Raw genomic sequence first — 26477 nt, forward strand, 5'->3', positions numbered from 1 at the left:
CCGTCCCCCCCCTCCCCGCGGGTGGCACCGGGGGAACCCGCCGGCCCCCGAGGCCGCCCCTCCCCCCGCGCCCCTTCCCTCACGCGGCCCCGCCCCCCGGCCGCGCGCGCCCCTTCCCTCACGCGGCCCCGCCCCCCCCGCGCGCCCCTTCCCTCACGCGGCCCCGCCCCCCGCGCGCGCCCCTTCCCTCCCGCGGCCCCGCCCCGCCCTCGCGCCCCTCTCCCGCGCGCGCCGCTCCCTCAGGCGGCCCCGCCCCGCCCCTCCCCCCCCGCCCCGCCCCGTTCCACCGGCCGCGCCGCGGGCTGGGGGGAGGGGCGGCCCCGGACGCCTGGGCCCTCCCGCGGCCATGTGGTGCCCCCCGCCCCCTCCCCCCCCCCCCCGCCCCACGTTTTAATCCCCGGCCGCGACAGGAGCCGCCGGGCGCCGGGAGGGGATTTGGGGGGAGGGGGCGCCCAGAGCCCCGCACCCACCCGGCACCAACCCCCTGGGTGCCCCCCCCCAGCACCCCCCCAGGGGACACCCAACACCCCTGGGGGCACCTAGGCCCCCCCCCCCGGGGGGGCACCCAGCACCCCCAAGGACACCCAGCACCCCTGGGAGCACCCAGCCCCCCCCCAGGGACACCCAACATCCCTGGGGACACCCAGACCCCCCAGGGACACCCAGCACCCCTGGGAGCACCCAGCCCCCCCCCCAGGGACACCCAGCACCCCCCGGGAGCACCCAACGTCCCTGGGTGCATGGGGGGCATCCAGCCCCCCCCCAGGGACACCCAAAATCCCTGGGGACACCCAGACCCCCCAGGGACACCCAGCACCCCTGGGTGCAAAGGGAGCACCCAGACACACACCCCCCAGGGACACCCAGCCCCCCCTGGGGAGCACCCAGACACCCCCCCCCCGGGACACCCAGCCCCCCTGGGTGCACCCAGCACCCCTGGGGGCACAGGGAGCACCCTTCCCCCCCCCCGGAGTGCACCCATCCCCCCCCAGGGACACCCAGCCCCCTCAGGGACACCCAGCACCCCTGGGGGCACCCAGCTCCCCCCCCCGAGCACCCAGCACCCCTGGGTGACAGAGCAGGGGGGGCGCGGGGGGGTAACTAGCCTTTATTGGGCCGCGCAGGGGCTGTACAGCACCGGCGGGGACGCCGGGGCCCCCCGGGGCACCCATCGCGGGGGGGCCGGGGGGGGCCGAAGCGGGTGGGGGCCGAGCCCCCCTAGGCTACCGCGCGGGCCGGGGCGGGGGCACCCATGGGTGCTCCCCCCCCCCCCGGCCGGGGGACGTACACAGTGCTGGGGACGGCGGGGGGGGGTGACGGGGCGCTGGGGCGGCAGTGCTGCCCCCCGAGGGGGCGTTTGGGTGGGGGGGGTCACGTGGGGGGGGCACATGGGTGGGGGGTGTCACCGAAGGACGAAAGTACCTGGAATGTGAAGAAGTGCCAAAAATTCTGGGGGGGGGGGGACGGAGATGGGGGGGCGAGATGGGGAGGGGGGTCCTGGGTTGGGTGGGGGGTCCCAGGACATGGGTGGGGGTCAGGGTGGGGGGGTCCTGGGCTGGGGGGGGGTGTCCCAATACATGGGGGTCTTGGGTTGGGTGGGGGGGTCCTGGGCTCGGGAGGGGGGGGTGTCCCAATACATGGGGGGGTCCTGGGTTGGGTGGGGGGTCCCAGGACATGGGTGGGGGTCAGGGTAGGGGGGTCCTGGGCTCGGGGGGGGGGGTGTCCCAATACATGGGGGGTCCTGGGTTGGGTGGGGGGTCCCAGGACATGGGTGGGGGTCAGGGTGGGGGGGTCCTGGGCTCGGGGGGGGGGGTGTCCCAATACATGGGGGGGTCCTGGGTTGGGTGGGGGGTCCCAGGACATGGGTGGGGGTCAGGGTGGGGGGGTCCTGGGCTCAGGAGGGGGGGCGTCCCAATACATGGGGGTCCTGGGTTGGGTGGGGGGGGTCCCAGGACAGGGGGTTCCCAGGACAAGGGGTGGCCCCAGATTGGGGGGGGTCCTAGGACAATGGGGGGGGTCCCAGGACATGGGTGGGGGTCAGGGTGGGGGGGTCCTGGGTTGGGGGGGTCCCAGGACAGGGGGGCCTGGGAGATGGGGGGGGGTCCCCCGGACAGGCAACCCCACATGGGGTGCGGATCCCCCAAAATAGGGGTCCTTGGATGGGGGGGGGCTCCTGGGACAAGGAGGATATGGGGGGGTCCCCAAAATGGGGGGGTCCCCAAAAAGGGGAGGGGGTGGTCCCAAAAATTGGGTGGGGGGGGGGTCCCAGGCCTGGCAGGGGTAGTTAAAAACACTGCGTACCCAGTACACAAATACAGGGGGGCCCCAGCCCCCCCCAAACTGGGGGGGCAAAGGAGGGGGGGGAGAAATCAAGGGGGGGGCCACTGGGTGCCCCCCACCCCCCCCGGCTGCCCGCTACACTCAGCACAAAAGAAAAATAAAAACCCCCCCAAAACCGCAAGCGCCGGCTTGCAAAAATGCCCTTTTCCCCCCCAAAAAGGACCTTTCTTTTAAAGAAATCGGGGGGGGGGGATGTGGAAAAGGGGGGGGGTCCAGCCGGACGCCCCTTGGGGGGGGGCTACTTGGGGGGGGGAATTTTTGTAAAAAAAGTGGGGGTTTTGTGTTTTTTTTTTAAGGGGGGGCACCCAAGGGTGGGGAGCACCCAAGGGCGGTGATGGGCACCCAAGGGTGGGGGGCACCCAAGGGGGGGCCACTCAAGGGTGGTGGTGGGCACCCAAAGGTGGGCACCCAAGGGTGGGGCACCCAAGGGTGGTGAAGGGCACCCAAGGGGGGGCACCCAAGGGTGGTGATGGGCACCCAAAGGTGGGCACCCAAGGGGGGGCACCCAAGGGTGGTGAAGGGCACCCAAGGGGGGGCACCCAAGGGTGGTGATGGGCACCCAAAGGTGGGCACCCAAGGGGGGGCACCCAAGGGTGGTGATGGGCACCCAAGGGTGGGGGGGCACCATGGGTGGGGGGTGGCACCCAAAGGTGGTGATGGGCACCCAAGGGTGGGGGGCACCCAAGGGGGGGGCACTCAAGGGTGGTGATGGGCACCCAAGATGGGGGCACCCAAAAGTGGGCACCCAAGGGTGCCCCCCCCCTTTTTTTGGGGGGGGCGGGCTCAGGCGAAAGCCTGCATGTTGGGGGGCTGCTCGGGGGGGGCCGGGGGGGGCCCCAGCTGGGTCTGGGGGGGCGGCAGCACGGCAGGGCTGCCGGCCGCCTCGGACCAGTCGGAGAGGGAGCGGGGCGAGGGGCTGGCCCAGGGCTCGGGCGACTCCTCGGGCGAGGGCGTCAGGTAGGGGTGCTCGCTGGGCACCCGCAGGTACCGCCCGGGCCCGTAGTCCTCCCCGGCGCCCCCCCCCGCGGGGACACCCGCACCCACGGGGACACCCGCCCCCACGGGGACACCCGCACCCACGGGGACGCCCGCCGCCACGGCGACGCCCGCCGCTCGCAGCAGCACCCCGGGGCCGTAGGCCAGCAGCGGGGGCGGCGGGGGCGGCGGGGGCGGCGGGGGCGGCAGGTTGGGGGCCCCCAGGCCCAGCAGCGGGTGACGGGGCGCCCGGCAGGGCCACTCGAAGGGCACCGCCACCGGCCCCACCAAGCCCAGCCCCACGCAGGCCGCCGGGCGGCCCCCGGCCCCGGGCCCCCCCTCGCCCAGGCGCCCCACGGCGAAGGGCGCCTCGGGGCGGAAGAGGCCGGGCGACAGCAGGGCGGGCGGCGAGGCGGCGCCGGGCACGTAGGGCGAGTCCAGCGAGTCGACGGGCGACAGCGTCACCGAGCTCTCCAGCCCCGGGCACTCGGCGCCCGCCTTCCTGCCGCGCCCTTTGGGCTCCTTGGGCGCCCCGGCGCCCGTCCCCTTGGCGTTGGGGCGCCGGGGCTTCTTGGCCCCCGCGGCGCCCTTGAGGCCGGGCAGGAAGGCGGCCGGGGGGCAGAGGAGGGGCGAGAGGCTGTGGGGCCCGGGCAGGGGGCCCGGGGGGCTGCGCACCGTGTTGTACTCGTCCAGCAGCCGCACGATGTCGTGGTGCATCCGCTCGTGGCCGATGTCGCGCGGCAGCCGGTCCAGGTGGTCCGTGATCTCCCGGTTGGCGAAGTGGTCCAGCAGGATCTTGGCCGTCTCGTAGCTGCCCTCGCGGGCGGCCAGGAACAGCGGGGTCTCCTCCTGGGGTGGGGGGGGGAAGGGGTCGGCGGGGCCACGGGGTGAGGGGGGAGCCGCCTGGGGGGCCATGGGGCGAGTGGGCACGGGGGCAATGGGGCATCTCCCCTTGGAGATGTGGGGCCATGGAGCATCTCCTCTTGCAGCCATGGGGCATCACCCCTTGGAGACGTGGGGCCATGGGGCATCTCCTCTTGCAGCCATGGGGCCATGGGGCATCACCCCTTGGAGACGTGGGGCCATGGGGCATCTCCTCTTGCAGCCATGGGGCCATGGGGCATCTCCCCTTGGCAATGTGAGGCCATGGGGCATCTCCTCTTGCAGCCATGGGGCATCACCCCTTGGAGACGTGGGGCCATGGGGCATCTCCTCTTGCAGCCATGGGGCCATGGAGCATCTCCCCTTGGCAATGTGAGGCCATGGGGCATCTCCTCTTGGAGCCATGGGGCCATGGGGCATCACCCCTTGGAGACGTGGGGCCATGGGGCATCTCCCCTTGGGGACACAGGGCAATGGGGCATCTTCCCTTGGAGCCATGGGGCCATGGAGCATCTCCCCTCGGGGACGTGGGGCCATGGGGCATCTCCCCTTGGGGACACAGGGCAATGGGGCATCTCCCCTTGGGGATGTGGGGCCATGGGTCATCTCCCCTTGGAGACGTGGGACATCTCCTCTTGGGGATATGGGGTGAGTGGGCACGGGGACAATGGGGCGTCTTCCCTTGGGGACGTGAGGCCATGGGGCATCTTCCCTTGGAGCCATGGGGCCATGGGTCATCTCCCCTTGGGGCCATGGGGCATCGCCCCTTGCAGCCATGGGGCCACGGAGCATCTCCCCTTGGAGACGTGGGGCCATGGGTCATCTCCCCTTGGGGACATGGGACATCGCCCCTCGGAGCCATGGGGCCATGGAGCATCTCCCCTTGGGGACGTGGGGCCATGGGTCATCTCCCCTTGGGGACGTGAGGCCATGGGGCATCTCCTCTTGCAGCCATGGGGCCATGGGGCATCACCCCTTGGAGACGTGAGGCCATGGGGCATCTCCTCTTGGAGCCATGGGGCCATGGGTCATCTCCCCTTGGAGACGTGGGGCCATGGGCATCTCCCCTTGGGGACACAGGGCAATGGGGCATCTCCCCTTGGAGACGTGGGGCCATGGGGCATCTCCCCTTGGAGCCATGGGGCCATGGGTCATCTCCCCTTGGGGCCATGGGGCATCGCCCCTTGCAGCCATGGGGCCACGGAGCATCTCCCCTTGGAGACGTGGGGCCATGGGTCATCTCCCCTTGGGGACATGGGACATCGCCCCTCGGAGCCATGGGGCCATGGAGCATCTCCCCTTGGGGACGTGGGGCCATGGGGCATCTCCCCTTGGGGACACAGGGCAATGGGGCATCTCCCCTTGGGGACGTGGGACCATGGAGCATCTCCCCTTGAGGACATGGGGCTATGGGGTGTCTCCCCTTGGGGACGTGGGGCCATGGGGCATCTCCCCTTGGGGACACAGGGCAATGGGGCATCTTCTCTTGGAGGCATGGGGCGAGTGGGCATGGGGGCGATGGGGCGTCTTCTCTTGGGGACGTGGGGCTATGGGGCATCTCCCCTTGGGGACGTTGGGCCATGGGGCATCTCCCCTCGGGTGGACATGGAGCCAGTGGGCATGGGACAATGGGGCGTCTCCCCCGGGGGATGTGGGGCAATGGGGCACCTCCCCTTGGGGACACGGGACGAGGGGCAATGGGGCACCTCCCCTTGGGGACATGGGGCGAGGGGCAATGGGGCGTCCCCCCCCACCTTGCTGTCCTGCATGTCCTTGTTGGCCCCGTTCTTGAGCAGCGCCAGCGTCGCCTCCATGTTGTTCACGGCCGCGGCCCAGTGCAGCGCCGACTTGCCTGGGGGGGCACGGGGGGGCGTGAGACCCCCCCCAGCAGCCCAGGGACCCCCGCAGGGACCCCCGCCCCCAGCACCCACTGCCTGGGGGGGTTCCCCTGTCCCCAACCCACCCAAGGGACCCCCCAAACCTCTTCCAGATGCCCCCTTCTCTGTCCCACCACCCCCAAGGACCCCACATCTGCCTGGGGGGCGGTCCCCCCACTCCCACCACCCAGAGCCCCCCCCTAGACCCCACAACCACGTCCCCCCTGGCCGGGGGGGGCCCCGCTGGGCACCCACCGCTCTCGTCGACGGCGTTGACGTCAGCGTGGCAGGCGATGAGCTCCTCCACCATGCCCTCCACGGCCAGGCGGGCGGCCAGGATGAGCGCCGTGGAGCCGTCGCCCATGCGGGCGTCCAGGTCCGTGGAGCGGTTGCGGATGAGGATCTGGGGGAGTTGGGGGGCAGGTGGGCTGGGGAGGAGGGGGCCCGGCCCCACGGCGGGGGCCTGCACCCCATGGCGGGGTGCTACGCATCGTGGCGGGGTCCCTAGGGCTCTGCCCCATAGTGGGGTCCCATGACCCATGGTGGGGTGCCATGCATCATGGTGGGGTCCCTAGGGCTGTGCCCCATGGCAGGGTCCCACGCCCCATGGTGGGGTGCCAGGCATCATGGTGTGGTCTCTAGGGCTGTGCCCCATGGCAGGGTCCCACACCCCATGGTTGGGTGTCATGCATCGTGGTGGGGTCTCTAGGACTGTGCCCCATGGCAGGGTCCCACACCCCATGACAAGGTCCCACACCCCATGACAAGGTCCCACGCCCCATGGCGGGGTCCCACTCCTCATGGCAGGATCCCACACCCCACGGCAGGGTCCTGTGCCCCATGGCGGGGTCCTACTAATCACGGCAGGGTCCAACACCCCATGGTTGGGTGTCATGCATCATGGTGGGGTCTCTAGGGCTGTGCCCCATGACAAGGTCCCACGCCCCATGACAAGGTCCCACACCCCATGGCGGGGTCCCACTCCTCACGGCAGGGTCCCACACCCAATGGCAGCATCCCGTGCCCCATGGCGGGGTCCCACACCGCATGGTTGGGTGTCATGCATCATGGTGGGGTCTCTAGGGCTGTGCCCCATGACAAGGTCCCACGCCCCATGGCGGGGTCCCACTCCTCATGGCAGGGTCCCACACCCCATGGTTGGGTCCTGTGCCCCATGGCGGGGTCCCACTCCTCCTGGCAGGGTCCCGCACCCCACAGCAGCATCCCGTGCCCCATGGCGGGGTCCCACTCCTCATGGCAAGGTCCCACACCCCACAGCAGCCTCCCATGACCCATGGCAGGGTCCTACTCCTCACGGCAGGGTCCAACACCCCATGGTTGGGTCCTGTGCCCCATGGCGGGGTCCCACTCCTCACGGCAGGTTCCCACACCCCATGGTTGGGTGTCATGCATCATGGTGGGGTCTCTAGGGCTGTGTCCCATGGTTGGGTCCTGTGCCCCATGGCGGGGTCCCACTCCTCATGGCAGGGTCCCACACCCCATGGTTGGGTCCTGTGCCCCATGGCGGGGTCCCACTCCTCCTGGCAGGGTCCCGCACCCCACAGCAGCCTCCCGCGCCCCACGGCAGCGCCCGGCGCCGGCGGCCTCACCTGGAAGACGCCCTGGGCGTCGGCGGTGACGGCGGCGTGCAGCGGCGTGCGCCCGGTGTTGTCCTGGGCGTTGGTGTCGGCGCCGGCGTCCAGCAGGCGCTTGGCGGCATCGGCGCGGGCGTAGCGGGCGGCCAGGTGCAGGGCGGTCTCGCCCGTGCGGTCCGTCTGGGCGCCCAGGCTGGCGCCCTGGCAGATGAGGTCGCCGATGATGCCGGCCGAGGCGTCGTCGCCCTCCTCGTCCTCGGCCGCCTCGGCCTCCGGGCCGCCGCCGCAGAAGGAGGCCAGCATCAGCGGCGTGAAGCCGTCTGCGGGCGCCGCCGGGCCGGCGTTAGCGGGCCGCCGGGCGCCCTGGGAAGCCCAGGCCTCCGGGATGTCCCATGCCCGCCACCCGGCTGGTCCCAGGGTGGCCCTGGCACCCCACAACAGCCCTACGAGGTCCATGGTGGCCCCCAAAGCCCATGGTGCCTCCTGGACCCCACAACAGCCCTACGAGGTCCATGATGGCCCCCAAGCCCATGGTGGCCCCCATGTCCTATGTCCACCCTACCTGGCCCCATGGTGCCTCCTGGACCCCACAACAGCCCTACGAGGTCCATGGTGGCCACCAAGCCCATGGTGCCTCCTGGACCCCACAACAGCCCTACGAGGTCCATGGTGGCCACCAAGCCCATGGTGCCTCCTGGACCCCACAACAGCCCTACGAGGTCCATGGTGGCCCCCAAAGCCCATGGTGCCTCCTGGACCCCACAACAGCCCTACGAGGTCCATGGAGGCCACCAAGCCCATGGTGGCCCCCATGTCCTATGTCCACCCTACCTGGCCCCATGGTGCCTCCTGGACCCCACAACAGCCCTACGAGGTCCATGGTGGCCACCAAGCCCATGGTGCCTCCTGGACCCCACAACAGCCCTACGAGGTCCATGGTGGCCACCAAGCCCATGGTGCCTCCTGGACCCCACAACAGCCCTACGAGGTCCATGGTGGCCCCCAAGCCCATGGTGCCTCCTGGACCCTACACCAGTCCTACCAGGTCCATGAGGGCCCCCAAGCCCATGGTGGCCCCCATGTCCTATGTCCACCCTGCCTGGCCCCAGGGTGCCCCCCAGGACCCCACAACAGCCCTACCAGGTCCCATGGTGCCCCCATGCTCATGGTGCCCACCATGTCACATGTCCACCCTACCTGGGCCCTTTGTGCCCCCACGCCCATGGTGTCCCCCTGCACCCCATGCCATTCCTTCCAGGTCCTTGGTGGCCCCCATGCCCCTGGTGTCCACCACGCCCCACGTCCACCCTATCTGGTCCCGTGAGGCCTCCCTTGCCCATGCTACTACCCCCCCCCAGACCTCACACCAGCCCTACCATGCCCATGGGGCCCCCCCATGGCCATGGTGTCCTCCACGCTGGTCCTACCTGGCCCATCACAGCCCCAACCCAGTGGTCTCCTCCGTGCCCCCATACCCCTGGCCCCCCCCATGCCCACGGTGCCCCCCGTGCCCACCCTACCCGGCCCGCGGACGTTGACGTCCATGCAGTCGGAGTCGAACTCTCCCTGGGGCGGCGTGAGGGCCATGGCGGGCGGCATGCGGATGTCAGCTGCCACCAGGTGATGCTGGGTCCACTGGCGGCAGTCCACAGGGTCCTCGGGCTCGGCGCCCGGCTCCTCCACCTGCGCACCCAAGGGTGCCCGGTCACGGGGTGCCAGGAACCCCCTGCAGGTGCCCCACACCCCGCCACGTCTTCCCCTGCCCCGATGCCATGACCCCTCTGCTCATGGTGCCCACCATGACCCATGGTGCCCACCATGACCCATGCCCACCCTACCTGCTCCCATGGTGCCTCCTGTGCCCATGGTGCTACCCCCAGACCCCACACCAACCCTACCAGGTCTATGATGCCCACCATGCCCATCCTACCACCCCCTGGCCCCACACCAACCCTACCAGGTCCATGATGCCCACCACACCCATGCTGCTACCCCCAGACCCCACACCAACCCTACCTGGTCCCATGGTGCCTCCTGTGCCCATGCTACCACCCCCAGACCCCACACCAACCCTACCAGGTCCATGATGACCACCATGCCCATGCTACCACCCCCTGACCCCACACCAACCCTACCAGGTCCATGATGCCCACCGTGCCCATGCTACCACCCCCTGGCCCCACACCAACCCTACCAGGTCCATGATGCCCACCATGCCCATGCTACCACCCCCTGACCCCACACCAACCCTACCAGGTCCATGATGCCCACCGTGCCCATGCTACCACCCCCAGACCCCACACCAACCCTACCAGGTCCATGATGCCCACCACACCCATGCTACCACCCCCAGACCCCACACCAACCCTACCAGGTCCATGATGCCCACCATGCCCATGCTACCACCCCCTGGCCCCACACCAACCCTACCAGGTCCATGATGCCCACCACGCCCATGCTACCACCCCCAGACCCCACACCAACCCTACCAGGTCCATGATGACCACCATGCCCATGCTACCACCCCCAGACCCCACACCAACCCTACCAGGTCCATGATGCCCACCATGCCCATGCTACCACCCCCAGACCCCACACCAACCCTACCAGGTCCATGATGCCCACCATGCCCATGCTGCTACCCCCAGACCCCACACCAACCCTACCAGGTCCATGATGCCCACCATGCACATGCTACCACCCCCTGGCCCCACACCAACCCTACCAGGTCCATGATGCCCACCATGCCCATGGTGCTACCCCCAGACCCCACACCAACCCTACCAGGTCCATGATGACCACCATGCCCATGCTGCTACCCCCAGACCCCACACCAACCCTACCAGGTCCATGATGCCCACCACACCCATGCTACCACCCCCAGACCCCACACCAACCCTACCAGGTCCATGATGCCCACCATGCCCATGCTACCACCCCCTGGCCCCACACCAACCCTACCAGGTCCATGATGCCCACCACGCCCATGCTACCACCCCCAGACCCCACACCAACCCTACCAGGTCCATGATGACCACCATGCCCATGCTACCACCCCCAGACCCCACACCAACCCTACCAGGTCCATGATGCCCACCACGCCCATGCTACCACCCCCAGACCCCACACCAACCCTACCAGGTCCATGATGCCCACCATGCCCATGCTGCTACCCCCAGACCCCACACCAACCCTACCAGGTCCATGATGCCCACCATGCACATGCTACCACCCCCTGGCCCCACACCAACCCTACCAGGTCCATGATGCCCACCATGCCCATGGTGCTACCCCTTGACCCCACACCAACCCTACCAGGACCATGATGACCACCATGCCCATGCTACCACCCCCAGACCCCACACCAACCCTACCAGGTCCATGATGCCCACCATGCCCATGGTGCTACCCCTTGACCCCACACCAACCCTACCAGGTCCATGATGCCCACCATGCCCATGCTACCACCCCCGACCCCACACCAACCCTACCAGGTCCATGATGACCACCATGCCCATGCTGCTACCCCCAGACCCCACACCAACCCTACCAGGTCCATGATGACCACCATGCCCATGCTGCTACCCCCAGACCCCACACCAACCCTACCAGGTCCATGATGACCACCATGCCCATGCTACCACCCCTTGACTCCACACCAACCCTACCAGGTCCATGATGCCCACCATGCCCATGCTACCACCCCCTGGCCCCACACCAACCCTACCAGGTCCATGATGCCCACCATGCCCATGCTACCATCCCCTGACCCCACACCAACCCTACCAGGTCCATGATGCCCACCATGCCCATGCTACCACCCCCTGGCCCCACACCAACCCTACCAGGTCCATCATGCCCACCATGCCCATGCTGCTACCCCCAGACCCCACACCAACCCTACCAGGTCCATGATGCCCACCATGCCCATGCTACCACTCCCTGACCCCACACCAACCCTACCAGGTCCATGATGCCCACCACGCCCATGCTACCACCCCCAGACCCCACACCAACCCTACCAGGTCCATGATGCCCACCATGCCCATGGTGCTACCCCCAGACCCCACACCAACCCTACCAGGTCCATGATGCCCACCATGCCCATGCTACCACCCCCAGACCCCACACCAACCCTACCAGGTCCATGATGCCCACCACACCCATGCTACCACTCCTTGACCCCACACCAACCCCACCAGGTCCATGATGCCCACCATGCCCATGCTACCACCCCCTGACCCCACACCAACCCTACCAGGTCCATGATGCCCACCATGCCCATGCTACCACCCCCTGGCCCCACACCAACCCTACCAGGTCCATGATGACCACCATGCCCATGGTGCTACCCCCAGACCCCACACCAACCCTACCAGGTCCATGATGCCCACCATGCCCATGCTATCACTCCTTGACCCCACACCAACCCTACCAGGTCCATGATGCCCACCATGCCCATGGTGCCCACCATGCCCCATGCTCACCCCATCCGGCCCCCTGGTGTCCCCCCAGGCCCACGGTGCCACCAATGTCCGTGACATCCCCCCACACACACGCGCTGCCCCAGTCTGAGGTACCTTGAGCCTCTTGGCCTCGGGGCACTCGCTGTCCAGCCACTCCTCCGAGGGCTCGCCCATGAGGCTCTCGCCTTTCCCGATGTTCCTGGGTGGGGGGGACACGGGCATGAGGCTGGGCCCCCCATTCCCCAGGTGATTTGGGGTTTGGGGGGGGTCACAGGGCACCCCGAAACCTCAGGGAGCGTCAGGATCCCCTCCCCGCCCAAAGTGAGATGGTCCCCAAGGGGCTGCAGGACCCCACACGCACCCAGAGGGGAACCCGGGACCCACCACAGACCTAGGGGGGCCCCCGACCAAAGGGGAACCCCACCAGGTGCAGTAAGGTCCCCCCAGTTGCACTGGGACCCCCCCCAGTACCCCCAGTGCCCCCCAAGCTGCAGAGGGACTCACCAGCCCCAGTGTCCCCCAGCCCCAGGGTCCTCCCCAGCTGCATGGGGACCCCTCCAGCCCACATCCCCCAGGCCCAGTGTCTCCCCAGTAGCACTGGGATCCCCCCAGCACTCCCAGTGTCCCCCCCAGTCGCACTGGGCCCCCCCCAGGTGCCCGCTCACTTCATGCCCAGGGCGTCCTGCCCCACGGGCTCGCGGCGGTCCTTGTTGCTCTCCTTGGCGAGGCTGAAGCCCTCGGGGAACCAGAGGGTGCTGTGCTCCCGCTTGCGCCGGGCCACCAGCACGCCCAGCACCGCGATGGCCAGCAGGATCACGCCGCCCACCACCACCAGCGGCAGCAGGCGCACCGGGTCGGGGGCCTCGGGCAGCTTGTCACCTGCGCGCCGGGGACAAAGTCACGGCGAAGCCACCGCCCGGGGGAACCCCGGGCGTCGGGGACAGCAGCGGGGCGTTGCCACCGCCAAGGCGTCCTACTTGTTGGGGACACCTCGAGTGTGGGGGACAGCGTCAGGGCACTGCCACCACTGGGGCACCCTGCATGGTGGGGACACCCCTGCACATCGGGGACACTGGCACTGTTAGGATGCCACCACCACCAGGGACACCCTATGTGTCAGGGCCAACTCTGCACACTGGGGTCACCCTGCACCTTGGGGACACTGGCACTGGCAGGGTGTCACCAGGGCACCCCAAATGTTGGGGACACCAGCATCAGCGAGCCACCCCATGCATCAGGGCCACCAGCACCATCGGGGCACCCTGCGCATGGGGGACACCCCAAATGTCAGGGACATCAGCATGACCAAGCCGCCCCACGTGTCAGGGCCACCAGCACCATCTGGGCACCCTACGTGTCGGGGACACCTCAAATGTTAGGGACACTGGCATGGCCAAGCCAACCCATGCGTCAGGGCCACCAGCACCACCTGGGCACCCCTACCCATTGGGGACACCCCAAACGTCAAGGACATCAGCATGGCCAAGCCGCCCCACGTGTCAGGGCCACCAGCACCATCTGGGCACCCCTCCACACTGGGGACACCCCAAACGTCAGGGACATCAGCATGGCCAAGACACCCCATGGGTTGGGGCCACCAGCACCATCTGGGCACCCTACGTGTCGGGGACACCCCAAACATCAAGGACATCAGCATGGCCAAGCCACCCCATGGGTCAGGTCCACCAGCACCATGAGGGCACCAGGTGCCTCAGGGCCACCCCACGCCCCAAGGCCACCGTCCCCGTCCCCAGGGACGCCGCGCGCCCGCCCTCACCGCGCACGGCCTTGATGGGGTAGGGGAAGTCGAGGCGCTCGACGGCCGAGAGCGCGGCCAGGTAGTCGGCGGCGCTGCGGGTGTCGGGGAAGCACTTGTCGGAGGCCTGCGAGCAGAGGCGGTTGTCGATCTCCAGCGTCACCACGGAGCTGCCAGGGGACACGGGCGGGTTAGGGGGACGCGGGGACCGCGGGGAGCTTTGCCAGGGTCCCCCCTGCGCGTGGGGTCTCCATCACCCCAACCCAGGTTTAGCCCGTACGTGGGGGTCTCCTGCCACCTCCCACCCAGCACCCATGTCCCCATACCATGCCTCCGATGTCCCCCTACCACCTCCCACCCAGCACCCATGGCCCCATGTCATATCCCCCATGCTCCTCAGCCCCATCCCACCCAGCACCCATGGTCCCATGTTGAGTCCCCATGTCTCTCTGCCCCATCCTACCCAGCACTCATAGTCCTATGTCCCCCTGGTCCTTCCCACCCAGCACCCATGGACCCATGTCATGTCCCCCATGCTCCTCAGCCCCATCCCACCCAGCACCCACGGTCCCATGTCGTGTCCCCAGTGTCCACCATCCCACCCCACCCAGCACCCACGTCCCTATGTCATGCTCCATGTCCCCCAGCCCCACCCCACCTAGCACCCATGTCCCTATGTCATGCCTCCCATGCCCCCAACCCCATCCCACCCAGCACCCATGGCCCCATGTCATGTCCCCCATGCTCCCCAGCCCCATCCCACCCAACACTCATGTTCCCATGTCGTGTTGCCATGTCCCCCAGCCCCACCCCACCCAGCACCCACGTCCCTATGTCACGGCCCCATGTCCCCCAACCCCATCCCACCCAGCACCCATGGCCCCATGTCACATCCCCAGTGTCCCCCAACCCCACCCCATCCAGCACCCATGGCCCCATGCCATGTCCCCAGTGTCCACCACCCCACCCAGCATCCACGTCCCTATGTCATGGCCCCATGTCCCCCAGCCCCACCCCACCCAGGACCCACATCCCTATGTTGTGTCGCCATGTCCCCCAGCCCCACCCAGCACCCATGTCCCTACGTTGTGTCGCCATGTCCCCCAGCCCCATCCCACCCAGCACCCATGGCCCCACGTCACATCCCCAGTGTCCACCACCCCACCCAGCACCCATGGCCCCATGTCATGTCCCCAGCGTCCACCATCCCACCCAGCATCCACGTCCCTATGTCATGGCCCCATGTCCCCCAGCCCCACCCCACCCAGGACCCACATCCCTATGTTGTGTCGCCATGTCCCCCAGCCCCACCCAGCACCCATGTCCCTACTTTGTGTTGCCATGTCCCCCAGCCCCACCCCACCCAGCACCCACGTCCCTATGTCATGGCCCCATGTCCCCCAGCCCCACCCCACCCAGCACCCACGTCCCTATGTTGTGTCGCCATGTCCCCCAGCCCCACCCAGGACCCACATCCCTATGTTGTGTCGCCATGTCCCCCAGCCCCACCCAGCACCCATGTCCCTATGTTGTGTCGCCATGTCGCCCAGCCCCATCCCACCCAGCACCCATGACCCCACGTCACATCCCCAGTGTCCACCACCCCACCCAGCACCCACATCCCCGTGCAGTGCCCCCCGCCCCGTGCCCCCCAGCCGCCCCGTGCCCCCCGGCTCACCCGATGACCTCGGGGGCCACCTCGCGCCGGCGCAGGCGCTGGGGCCGGTAGTAGGGCTCGATCATGTAGCGGCCGTGGCGGTCGAGGCGGAAGCGCAGCGAGGTGCGCAGGATGGCGCTGAGCCGCTGCAGGAAGGCGGTGCTGGCACGCCGCAGCTCCTCGGGCGGCAGCAGCACGGTGACCACCAGCACGCCGCGGGCCAGCGCCTCGGGCACCTCGCCGGCGCAGTCGAGCCCGTCCCAGCCGCACTCCTCCGTGTTGCAGCCCTGGTCGCACTGGCCGTCGGCGAAGTGGTCGGAGCAGTACTGCTCGTAGACGGGGCTGCGGGAGGGCAGGGCGCCGCTGCCCGCGGGCACCGCACGGGCGCGGGGCAGGGCAGGGGGGACGCGATGGGGTGGGCATGGTGGCCACCAGGTAAGGTGGCTTTGGGGTAGGGTGGGCATGGGGCACCAGGAAGGGTGGGAATGGGGTACGCAATGGGGTGGGCACGGTGGCCACCAGGTAAGGTGGGCATGGGGTCATGGGATGAGATGGCTATGGGGTAGGGTAAGCATGGGGCACCAAATAGGGTGGGCATGGGGGACATGGGGTCATGGATAGGGTGGGCATGGGGGACATAGGCCAGGATGGGCAGGTGGTACGTGATGGAGTGGGCATGGTGGTCACCAGGTAAGGTGGGCATGGGGCCATGGGATGGGATGGCTATGGGGTAGGGTAAGCATGGGGCACCAAATAGGGTGGGCATGGGGGACATGGGGTCATGGATAGGGTGGGCATGGGGGACATAGGCCAGGGTGGGCAGGGGGTACGTGATGGGGTGGGCATGGTGGTCACCAGGTAAGGTGGGCATGGGGCCATGGGATGGGATGGCCATGGGGTAGGGTGGGCATGGGGCACCAAACAGGGTGGGCATGGGGGACATGGGGTAATGGTTAGGGTGGGCATGGGGGCTAGATAGGGTGGGCAAGGTGGGCATGGGGGACATGACAGGGTGGCCATGGACCAGGATGGGCGCGGGTGACACAAGACAGGGTGACCATGGGACAGGATGGACATGGGTGGCCAAGCACAGGTTGACCATGGGCAACACGGCAGGGTGGCCACGGACCAGGATGGACATCGGTGGCCAAGCACAGGGTGACCATGCGTAACATGACAGGGTGGCCACGGACCAGGATGGACATGGGTGGCCCAGCCCAGGGTGACCATGGGTGACATGACAAAGTGGCCATGTATGGACATGGGTGGCCCAGCCCAGGGTGACCACGGACAACACGATAGGGTGGCCATAGACCAGGATGGACATGGGTGGCCAACCACAGGTTGACCATGGGCAACATGGCAGGGTGGCCACGGACCAGGATGGACATGGGTGGCCAAGCACAGGTTGACCATGGGCAACACGGCAGGGTGGCCATAGACCAGGATGGACATGGGTGGCCCAGCCCAGGGTGACCATGGACAACACGACAGGGTGGCCATAGACCAGGATGGACATGGGTGGCCCAGCCCAGGGTGACCACGGACAACACGACAGGGTGGCCACGGACCAGGATGGACATGGGTGGCCCAGCCCAGGGTGACCACGGACAACACGACAGGGTGGCCACGGACCAGGATGGACATGGGTGACACTGCTTAGAGCAGGCATGGGACAGGTGGGCACGGAGGTCACCAGCTAAGGTGGGCACGGGGCAGGCTGGGCAGGGGTGGCCCAGCCCAGGGTGACCATGGGTGACATGACAAAGTGGCCATGTATGGACATGGGTGGTCAAGCACAGGGTGACCACGGACAACACGATAGGGTGGCCATAGACCAGGATGGACATGGGTGGCCAACCACAGGTTGACCATGGGCAACACAGCAGGGTGGCCACGGACCAGGATGGACATGGGTGGCCAACCACAGGTTGACCATGGGCAACATGGCAGGGTGGCCATAGACCAGGATGGACATGGGTGGCCCAGCCCAGGGTGACCACGGACAACACGACAGGGTGGCCACAGACCAGGATGGACATGGGTGGCCCAGCCCAGGGTGACCACAGACAACACGACAGGGTGGCCACGGACCAGGATGGACATGGGTGACACTGCTTAGAGCAGGCATGGGACAGGTGGGCACGGAGGTCACCAGCTAAGGTGGGCATGGGGCAGGCTGGGCAGGGGTGGCCAACCACAGGTTGACCATGGGCAACACGGCAGGGTGGCCACGGACCAGGATGGACATGGGTGGCCCAGCCCAGGGTGACCACGGACAACACGACAGGGTGGCCACGGACCAGGATGGACATGGGTGGCCCAGCCCAGGGTGACCACGGACAACACGACAGGGTGGCCATAGACCAGGATGGACATGGGTGACACTGCTTAGAGCAGGCATGGGACAGGTGGGCACGGAGGTCACCAGCTAAGGTGGGCACGGGGCAGGCTGGGCAGGGGTGGCCCACGGCGGCGGGGCGGGGAACGCGGCGGGGTGGCACCCACTTGCAGGCGCGGTCGCGGGCCCGGCAGTCGAAGTTGTCGTAGAGGCAGGGCGCCGTGTTGCAGGCCGGGTCGCAGCGGCTGTTGTTGAAGAGCTGCGGGCACCCGGCGGCCCGGCAGTGCTGCCAAGGGTCGCCCACCAGCAGCGAGCAGTCGCCGCCGTCCCAGCGGCACGGCGCGCTGTTGCACCGCCGGTCGCAGCGCCCGTCGCCGCCCCGGCCCCGGCACTCGGGCGCGGGGCAGCCGGCGGGGTCGGGCGCCGGCGCCCGCTCGCAGCGGGCTCCCTCGAAGCCCGGGGCGCAGAGGCAGCGGGTGCCCCCCGCGCCGCAGCTGCCCCCGTTGAGGCAGCCGCAGGTGCCGTTGGCGCCCGCCCGGCACTCGGGACCGCCGAAGCCCGGCGGGCAGGCGCAGCGGGCGCCCAGGGGCGACGGCTGGCAGCTGCCCCCGTTGGCGCAGGAGAGCTGGCGGCACGAGGCCGTCCCCCGCTCGCAGCGGGCGCCCGCGAAGCCCTGCCGGGGTGGGGGGAAAGGGGGGGTTAGAGGGGGCACCCGGCCCCGTGCACGCCCGGGACGGCCGCGGTACCCGCCTGGCACCAGACCCTTGGGTGCACCCAGCCCCACGTCCACCTGGGCCATCTAGAACATCTCCAGCACCCAGCTGGCACCAGACCCTTGGGTGCACCCAGCCCCACGTCCACCCAGGACATCCGTGGTACCCACCTGGCACCAGACCCTTGGGTGCACCCAGCCCCACGTCCACCCAGGACATCCCCGGCACCCACCTGGCACCAGACCCTTGGGTGCACCCAGCCCCACGTCCACCTGGGCCATCTAGAACATCCCCAGCACCCACCTGGCACCAGACCCTTGGGTGCACCCAGCCCCACATCCACCTGGGCCATCTAGAACATCTCCAGCACCCAGCTGGCACCAGACCCTTGGGTGCACCCAGCCCCACGTCCACCTGGGCCATCTAGAACATCTCCAGCACCCAGCTGGCACCAGACCCTTGGGTGCACCCAGCCCCACGTCCACCCAGGACATCTCCAGCACCCACCTGGTACCCAACCCTTGGGTGCACCCAACCCCACATCCACCCAGGACATCCGTGCTACCCACCTGGCACCAGACCCTTGGGTGCACCCAACCCCACGTCCACCCAGGACATCTCCAGCACCCACCTGGCACCAGAACCTTGGGTGCACCCAACCCCATGCCCACCTGGGCCACCCATGCCCACCCAGGACAACTGTGGTACCCACCTGGCACCCAACCCTTGGGTGCACCCAGCCCCATGGCACCACCTGCACCCAGCCCCATGCCCACCTGGGCCACCCAGGACAGCCCCAGCACCCACCTGGCACCCAACCCTTGGGTGCACCCAACCCCATGCCCACCCAGGACATCTCCAGCACCCACCTGGCACCCAACCCTTGGGTGCACCCAACCCCATGCCCACCCAGGACATCTCCAGCACCCACCTGGCACCAGACCCTTGGGTGCACCCAACCTCATGCCCACTTGGGCCACCCAGGACATCCCCAGGACCCACCTGGCACCAGACCCTTGGGTGCACCCAACACCACGTCCACCCAGGACATCCCCAGCACCCACCTGGCACCAGAACCTTGGGTGCACCCAACCCCATGGCACCACCTGCACCCAGCCCCATGCCCACCTGGGCCACCCAGGACAGCCCCAGCACCCACCTGGCACCAGACCCTTGGGTGCACCCAACCCCATGCCCATCTGTGCCCCCAGACCCACACCAGCACCCGCCTGGCACCCAGCCCCATGGCAGCGGGTGCACCCAGCCCGGCGCCCACCCGTGTTGCCCCAGCCCCACGCGAGCCCCACGGCAGCGGGTGCCCGGCGTCCCCGGCCCCGCGGGCGCTCACCGGCGGGCAGCGGCAGAGGAAGCCGAGCGGGGTGCCGGGGGCCGGCTGGCACTGCCCGCCGCTCTGGCACGGCTGCACCTCGCACGGGTCCACCGGGCTCTCGCAGCGGCGCCCTGCGGCCACGACAGCGCGGCGGTGACGGGGGGGGCCAGGGGCTGGCACCGGCCTGGCACCCAGCCTGGCACCCTGGCACGGGCCTGGCACCCAGCCCGGCACCCTGGCACAGGCCTGGCACCCAGCCCGGCACCCTGGCATGGGCCTGGCACCCAGCCTGGCACCCTGGCACCGGCCTGGCACCCAGCCTGGCACCCTGGCATAGTCCTGGCACCCAGCCCGGCACCCTGGCATGGGCCTGGCACCCAGCCTGGCACCCTGGCATAGTCCTGGCACCCAGCCCGGCACCCTGGCATGGGCCTGGCACCCAGCCTGGCACCCTGGCATAGTCCTGGCACCCAGCCTGGCACCCTGGCACGGGCCTGGCACCCAGCCTGGCACCCTGGCACAGTCCTGGCACCCAGCCCGGCACCCTGGCATGGGCCTGGCACCCAGCCTGGCACCCTGGCATAGTCCTGGCACCCAGCCCAGCACCCTGGCATGGGCCTGGCACCCAGCCTGGCACCCTGGCACGGGCCTGGCACCCAGCCCGGCACCATGGCATGGGCCTGGCACCCAGCCTGGCACCATGGCACGGCACTGGCAAGGGGCTGGCACCCAGCCTGGCACCCTGGCATGGGCCTGGCACCCAGCCCGGCACCCTGGCATGACTGTGCACCCTGGCATGGTCCCCGTGTGCCCACTGCCCACCCTGGCAGCACCCTGCACCCCAAGGTGCCCATTGCCCCCCCCAGCAGCACCCCACACCCTGGCACAGCCCCATGTGCCCAGTGCCCACCCCATCGCCACCCCACACCCCGGCACAGCCCCACATGCCCGTTGCCCACCCTGGCATGACCCTGCACCCCAAGGTGCCCATTGCCCACCCCAGCAGCACCCTGCACCTTGGCACAGCCCCCCATGCCTGTTGCCCACCCCAGTGCCACCCCAGTGCCACCCTGGCGCGGTCCCCACATGCCCATTGCCCACCCCAGCAGCACCCTGCACCCCAGCACAGCCCCCCATGCCCCTTGCCCACCCTGGCACCACTCTGCACCCCAAGGTGCCCATTGCCCACCCCGGCACCACCCTGCACCCCAAGGTGCCCAGTGCCCACCCCATCGCCACCCCACACCCCGGCACAGCCCCCCATGCCCAGTGCCCACCCCGGCACCACCTGCACCCCAAGGTGCCCACTGCCCACCCCATCGCGACCCACGCCCCGGCACAGACCCCCGTGCCCGCTGCCCACCCCAGCAGCCCCCTGCATCCCAAGGTGCCCAGTGCCCACCCCGGCAGCCCCCTGCACCCCAATGTGCCCAGTGCCCACCCCGGCACCACCCTGCACCCCAAGGTGCCCAGTGCCCACCTCAGTGCCACCCCACACCCCGGCACAGCCCCCCATGCCCATTGCCCACCCCGGCAGCACCCTGCACCCCAAGGTGCCCAGTGCCCACCCTGGCACCACCCTTCACCCCAAGGTGCCCATTGCCCACCCCGGCAGCACCCTGCATCCCAAGGTGCCCAGTGCCCACCCCGGCAGCCCCCTGCACCCCAAGGTGCCCAGTGCCCACCCTGGCATGACCCCGCACCCCAAGGTGCCCAGTGCCCACCCTGGCACCACCCTTCACCCCAAGGTGCCCATTGCCCACCCCGGCAGCCCCCTGCACCCCAAGGTGCCCAGTGCCCACCCCGGCACAGCCCCCCATGCCCAGTGCCCACCCCGGCAGCACCCTGCACCCCAAGGTGCCCAGTGCCCACCCTGGCATGACCCCGCACCCCAAGGTGCCCAGTGCCCACCCTGGCACCACCCTTCACCCCAAGGTGCCCATTGCCCACCCCGGCAGCCCCCTGCACCCCAAGGTGCCCAGTGCCCACCCCGGCACAGCCCCCCATGCCCAGTGCCCACCCCGGCAGCACCCTGCACCCCAAGGTGCCCAGTGCCCACCCCGGCAGCCCCCTGCACCCCAAGGTGCCCAGTGCCCACCCCGGCACAGCCCCCCATGCCCAGTGCCCACCCCGGCAGCACCCTGCACCCCAAGGTGCCCAGTGCCCACCCTGGCACCACCCTGCACCCCAAGGTGCCCAGTGCCCACCGGTGAAGCCGGGCTGGCAGAGGCAGCGGTAGGCGTTGGCGCCCTGCACGCAGGCCCGGCTGTGGCGCGGGTGGCAGGGCTGGCTGCGGCACTCGTTGACGTCACCCTCGCAGCGGCGGCCGGTGTAGCCGGGGGGGCAGGCGCAGCGGTACCCCCCGACCTGGTCCACGCAGGTGCCGTTGTTGAGGCACTTGGGTGCCCGGGTGCCCGGCCCCGCCGCGCAGTCGTCCTCGTTGATCTCGCAGAGCACGCCTGCGGGCGCACGGGGCTGGCGGGGGCACGCGGGGACACGGCCACCGCCGCCCGCGCCCGGGGACACGGCCCGGGGCCGCCCGGGCGTGGGGACGCTGCATGGGGCCACCCGGTCATGGGGACATGGTTCTGGGACACCCGGATGTGGGGACGCTGCACGGGGCCACCCGGGCATGGGGACATGGTTCTGGGACACCCGGGTGTGGGGACACTGTATGGGGCCACCCGGGCATGGGGACATGGTTCTGGGACACCCAGGCGTGGGGACACTGTATGGGGCCACCCGGGCATGGGGACATGGTTCTGGGACACCCGGGCGTGGGGACGCTGCATGGGGCCACCTGGGCATGGGGACATGGTTCTGGGACACCCGGGCATGGGGACGCTGCATGGGGCCGCCCGGGCATGGGGACATGGTCCTGGGACACCCGGGCGTGGGGACGCTGCATGGGGCCACCCGGGCATGGGGACATGGTTCTGGGACACCCGGGCGTGGGGACGCTGCATGGGGCCACCCGGGCATGGGGACATGGTCCTGGGACACCCGGGCGTGGGGACGCTGCATGGGGCCGCCCGGGCATGGGGACATGGTTCTGTGACACCCAGGCGTGGGGACGCTGCATGGGGCCACCCGGGCATGGGGACATGATTCTGGGACACCCGGGCGTGGGGACACTGCATGGGGCCACCCGGGCATGGGGACATGGTCCTGGGACACCCGGGCGTGGGGACGCTGCATGGGGCCACCCGGGCATGGGGACATGGTTCTGGGACACCCGGGCGTGGGGACGCTGCATGGGGCCACCCGGGCATGGGGACATGGTTCTGGGACACCCGGGCATGGGGACGCTGCATGGGGCCACCCGGGCATGGGGACATGGTTCTGGGACACCCGGGCGTGGGGACGCTGCATGGGGCCACCCGGGCATGGGGACATGGTCCTGGGACACCCGGGCGTGGGGACGCTGCATGGGGCCACCCGGGCATGGGGACATGGTCCTGGGACACCCGGGCGTGGGGACGCTGCATGGGGCCACCCGGGCATGGGGACATGGTTCTGGGACACCCGGACGTGGGGACGCTGCATGGGGCCACCTGGGCATGGGGACATGGTCCTGGGACACCCGGGTGTGGGGACGCTGCATGGGGCCACCTGGGCATGGGGACATGGTCCTGGGACACCCGGGCGTGGGGACACTGCATGGGGCCACCCGGGCATGGGGACATGGTCCTGTGACACACGGGCATGGGGACACTGCATGGTGCCACCCGGGCATAGGGATCCAACCCGGTGCCACCTGGGCATGGGGACATGGCCCTGTGACACCCGGGCATGGGGACATGGGGATACTGCATGGTGCCACCTGGGCATGGGGACATGGAGATGCAGCCTGGTGCCACCTGGGCATGGGGACCCAGGGACCTAGCATGATGCCACCCTGTCTTGGGAACATGGGGACCCAGCATGGTGCCACATGGGCATGGGGACACGGGGATGTGGCCTAGTGCCACCCTGACATAAGAACATGGGGATCTGGCTCAGTGCCACCCTGGCATGGGGACATGGGGACGTGGCCTGGTGCCACCCAGGCATGGGGACAGAGGGACTCAGCATGATGCCACTGGGGCATGGGGACATGGGGACACTGCTCGGTGCCACCCAGGCATGGGGACACGGGGACACTATCCGATGCCACCTGGGCATGGAGATATGGGGACGCTGCACGATGTCACCTGGGCATGAAAACATGCGGACCCCAGGGCTGCCGCCCACTGCCATGCCGGCACGGCGGGCACGAGGTCCCCGTGTCCCCCGGCACCGGGGCGGTGGCACCTACCCAGGGTGCCCGGCGGGCAGGAGCAGACGTAGCGGCCCACGAGGTCGACGCAGGAGCCGCCGTTCTGGCAGGGCCGCGACTGGCACTCGTCCACCTCCCGCTGGCACCGCTCGCCCTCGAAGCCCGGCGGACACTGCGGGGGCACCCGTGGGCGACCGGGGCACCCATGGGTGCACCCACCTCCTCCCTGCTGCAAAATCACCCGGAAAAACCCCTCCCGGGTGCAGCCAGCCAGGAGGGACCCAGGCGTCCGGGGGCACCCGCCGCCACCCACCTCCTCCCTCCTGCAAAGCCACCCGGAAAGCCCCCTCCCGGGTGCAGCCAGCCGGGAGGGACCCAGACGTCCGGGGGCACCCGCCGCCACCCACCTCCTCCCTGCTGCAAAGCCACCCGGAAAAACCTCTCCCGGGTGCAACCAGCCAGGAGGGACCCACGTGTCCGGGGGCACCCATGGGTGCACCCACCTCCTCCCTCCTGCAAAGCCACCTGGAAAATCCCCTCCCGGGTGCAGCCAGCCAGGAGGGATCCGGGGGCACCCATGGGTGCACCCACCTCCTCCCTGCTGCAAAACCACCTGGAAAATCCCCTCCTGGGTGCAGCCAGCCGGGAGGGATCCGGGGGCACCCATAGGTGCACCCACTGCCACCCAGCTCCTCCCTCCTGCAAAACCCCTCTTGGGTGCAACCAGCCAGGAGGGACCCAGGCGTCCAGGGGCACCCATGGGTGCACCCACCTCCTCCCTCCTGCAAAACCACCCGGAAAAACCTCTCCCGGGTGCAACCAGCCAGGAGGGACCCACGTGTCCGGGGGCACCCATGGGTGCACCCACCTCCTCCCTCCTGCAAAGCCACCCGGAAAAACCTCTCCCGGGTGCAACCAGCCAGGAGGGACCCACGTGTCCAGGGGCACCCATGGGTGCACCCACCTCCTCCCTCCTGCAAAACCACCCGGAAAAACCTCTCCCGGGTGCAACCAGCCAGGAGGGATCCGGGGGCACCCATGGGTGCACCCACCACCACCCACCTCCTCCCTCCTGCAAAGCCACCTGGAAAAACCTCTCCTGGGTACAGCCAGCCAGGACGGATCTGGGGGCACCCATGGGTGCACCGACCTCCTCCCACCTCCTCCCTCCTGCAAAACCACCCTGGGGGCACCTGGAAAACCCCCTCCCGGGTGCAACCAGCCAGGAGGGACCCGGGGGCACCCATGGGTGCACCCACCTCCTCCCTGCTGCAAAACCACCCAGAAAAACCTCTCCTGGGTGCAACCAGCCAGGAGGGATCCGGGGGCACCCATGGGTTCACCCACCGCCACCCACCTCCTCCCTTCTGCAAAACCACCCTGGGGGCACCCGGAAAAACCCCTCCTGGGTGCAACCAGCCAGGAGGGACCCAGGCGTCCGGGGGCACCCATGGGTGCACTCACCTCCTCCCTCCTGCAAAACCACCTGGAAAAAACCCTCCTGGGTGCAGCCAGCCAGGAGGGATCCAGGGGCACCCATGGGTGCACCCACCTCCTCCCTTGTGCAAAACTACCCTGGGGGCACCTGGAAAAAACCCCTCCCGGGTGCAACCAGCCAGGAGGCATCCGGGAGCACCCATGGGTGCACCCACTGCCACCCACCTCCTCCCTCCTGCAAAACCACCCTGGGGGCACCTGGAAAACCCCCTCCCGGGTGCAACCAGCCAGGAGGGACCCGGGGGGGCACCCAAGGGTGCTGTCGGGGTGGGGGGCCCCTCACCTCGCAGTGGAAGCCGCCCACGTAGCTGCGGCACGTGGCGCCGTGCTGGCAGGGGTCGGGCTGGCAGCGGTCCAGGGTGCCCTCGCAGTAGGCGCCCGCGTAGCCCTCGTGGCACAGGCACTGGTGGGTGCTGCCGGTGTCCACGCAGCGGCCCCGCGCGTGGCACAGCTGCTCCGGGGTCACCCCTGCGGTGACAGGGCGGGCCCAGGCGTCCGGGCGCGTTGGAACATCCACCTCCACCCCCCAGGTCCCCCAGCACCCATGAACTGGGAAAGGACCCAGCACCCATGAACCCAGAAAGGACCCAGCACCCATGAACCAGGAGGGGACCCAGGCATCTGGGCGCATTATAACCCCCCAGGCCTCCCAGCACCCATGAACCAAGAAGGGACCCAGCACCCATGAACTCAGAAGGGACCCAGCACCCGTGAACCCAGAAGGGACCCAGGCGTCCGGGCATGTTGGAATCTCCCTCCAGGCCTCTCATCACCCACGAACCCAGAAAGG

At 69.4% G+C, this 26477-nt stretch overlaps 1 protein-coding gene across 1 annotated transcript in view; it reads right to left on the reverse strand.

Moving 5' to 3' along the window:
- Positions 1 to 1092: 1092 nt before the first annotated feature.
- Positions 1093 to 26477, reverse strand: part of NOTCH3 (notch receptor 3) — a 62128-nt gene continuing 36743 nt past the window's right edge. The window contains exons 21-34 of the mRNA XM_064499419.1: positions 25971 to 26155; positions 24230 to 24362; positions 22140 to 22391; positions 19951 to 20063; positions 18057 to 18562; positions 15570 to 15890; positions 13913 to 14061; positions 12801 to 13014; positions 12250 to 12334; positions 9190 to 9352; positions 7685 to 7989; positions 6330 to 6477; positions 5952 to 6049; positions 1093 to 4164 (exon numbers count right to left, since the gene is read on the reverse strand). Coding sequence (XP_064355489.1) covers positions 3124 to 4164; positions 5952 to 6049; positions 6330 to 6477; positions 7685 to 7989; positions 9190 to 9352; positions 12250 to 12334; positions 12801 to 13014; positions 13913 to 14061; positions 15570 to 15890; positions 18057 to 18562; positions 19951 to 20063; positions 22140 to 22391; positions 24230 to 24362; positions 25971 to 26155 — 3713 coding nt within the window. The 3' untranslated portion in view covers positions 1093 to 3123. The remainder of the gene's footprint in view (positions 4165 to 5951; positions 6050 to 6329; positions 6478 to 7684; positions 7990 to 9189; positions 9353 to 12249; positions 12335 to 12800; positions 13015 to 13912; positions 14062 to 15569; positions 15891 to 18056; positions 18563 to 19950; positions 20064 to 22139; positions 22392 to 24229; positions 24363 to 25970; positions 26156 to 26477) is intronic.

The sequence above is a fragment of the Dromaius novaehollandiae genome, chromosome 33 (assembly GCF_036370855.1).
Source record: "Dromaius novaehollandiae isolate bDroNov1 chromosome 33, bDroNov1.hap1, whole genome shotgun sequence".
NCBI classification, from domain to species: domain Eukaryota; kingdom Metazoa; phylum Chordata; class Aves; order Casuariiformes; family Dromaiidae; genus Dromaius; species Dromaius novaehollandiae.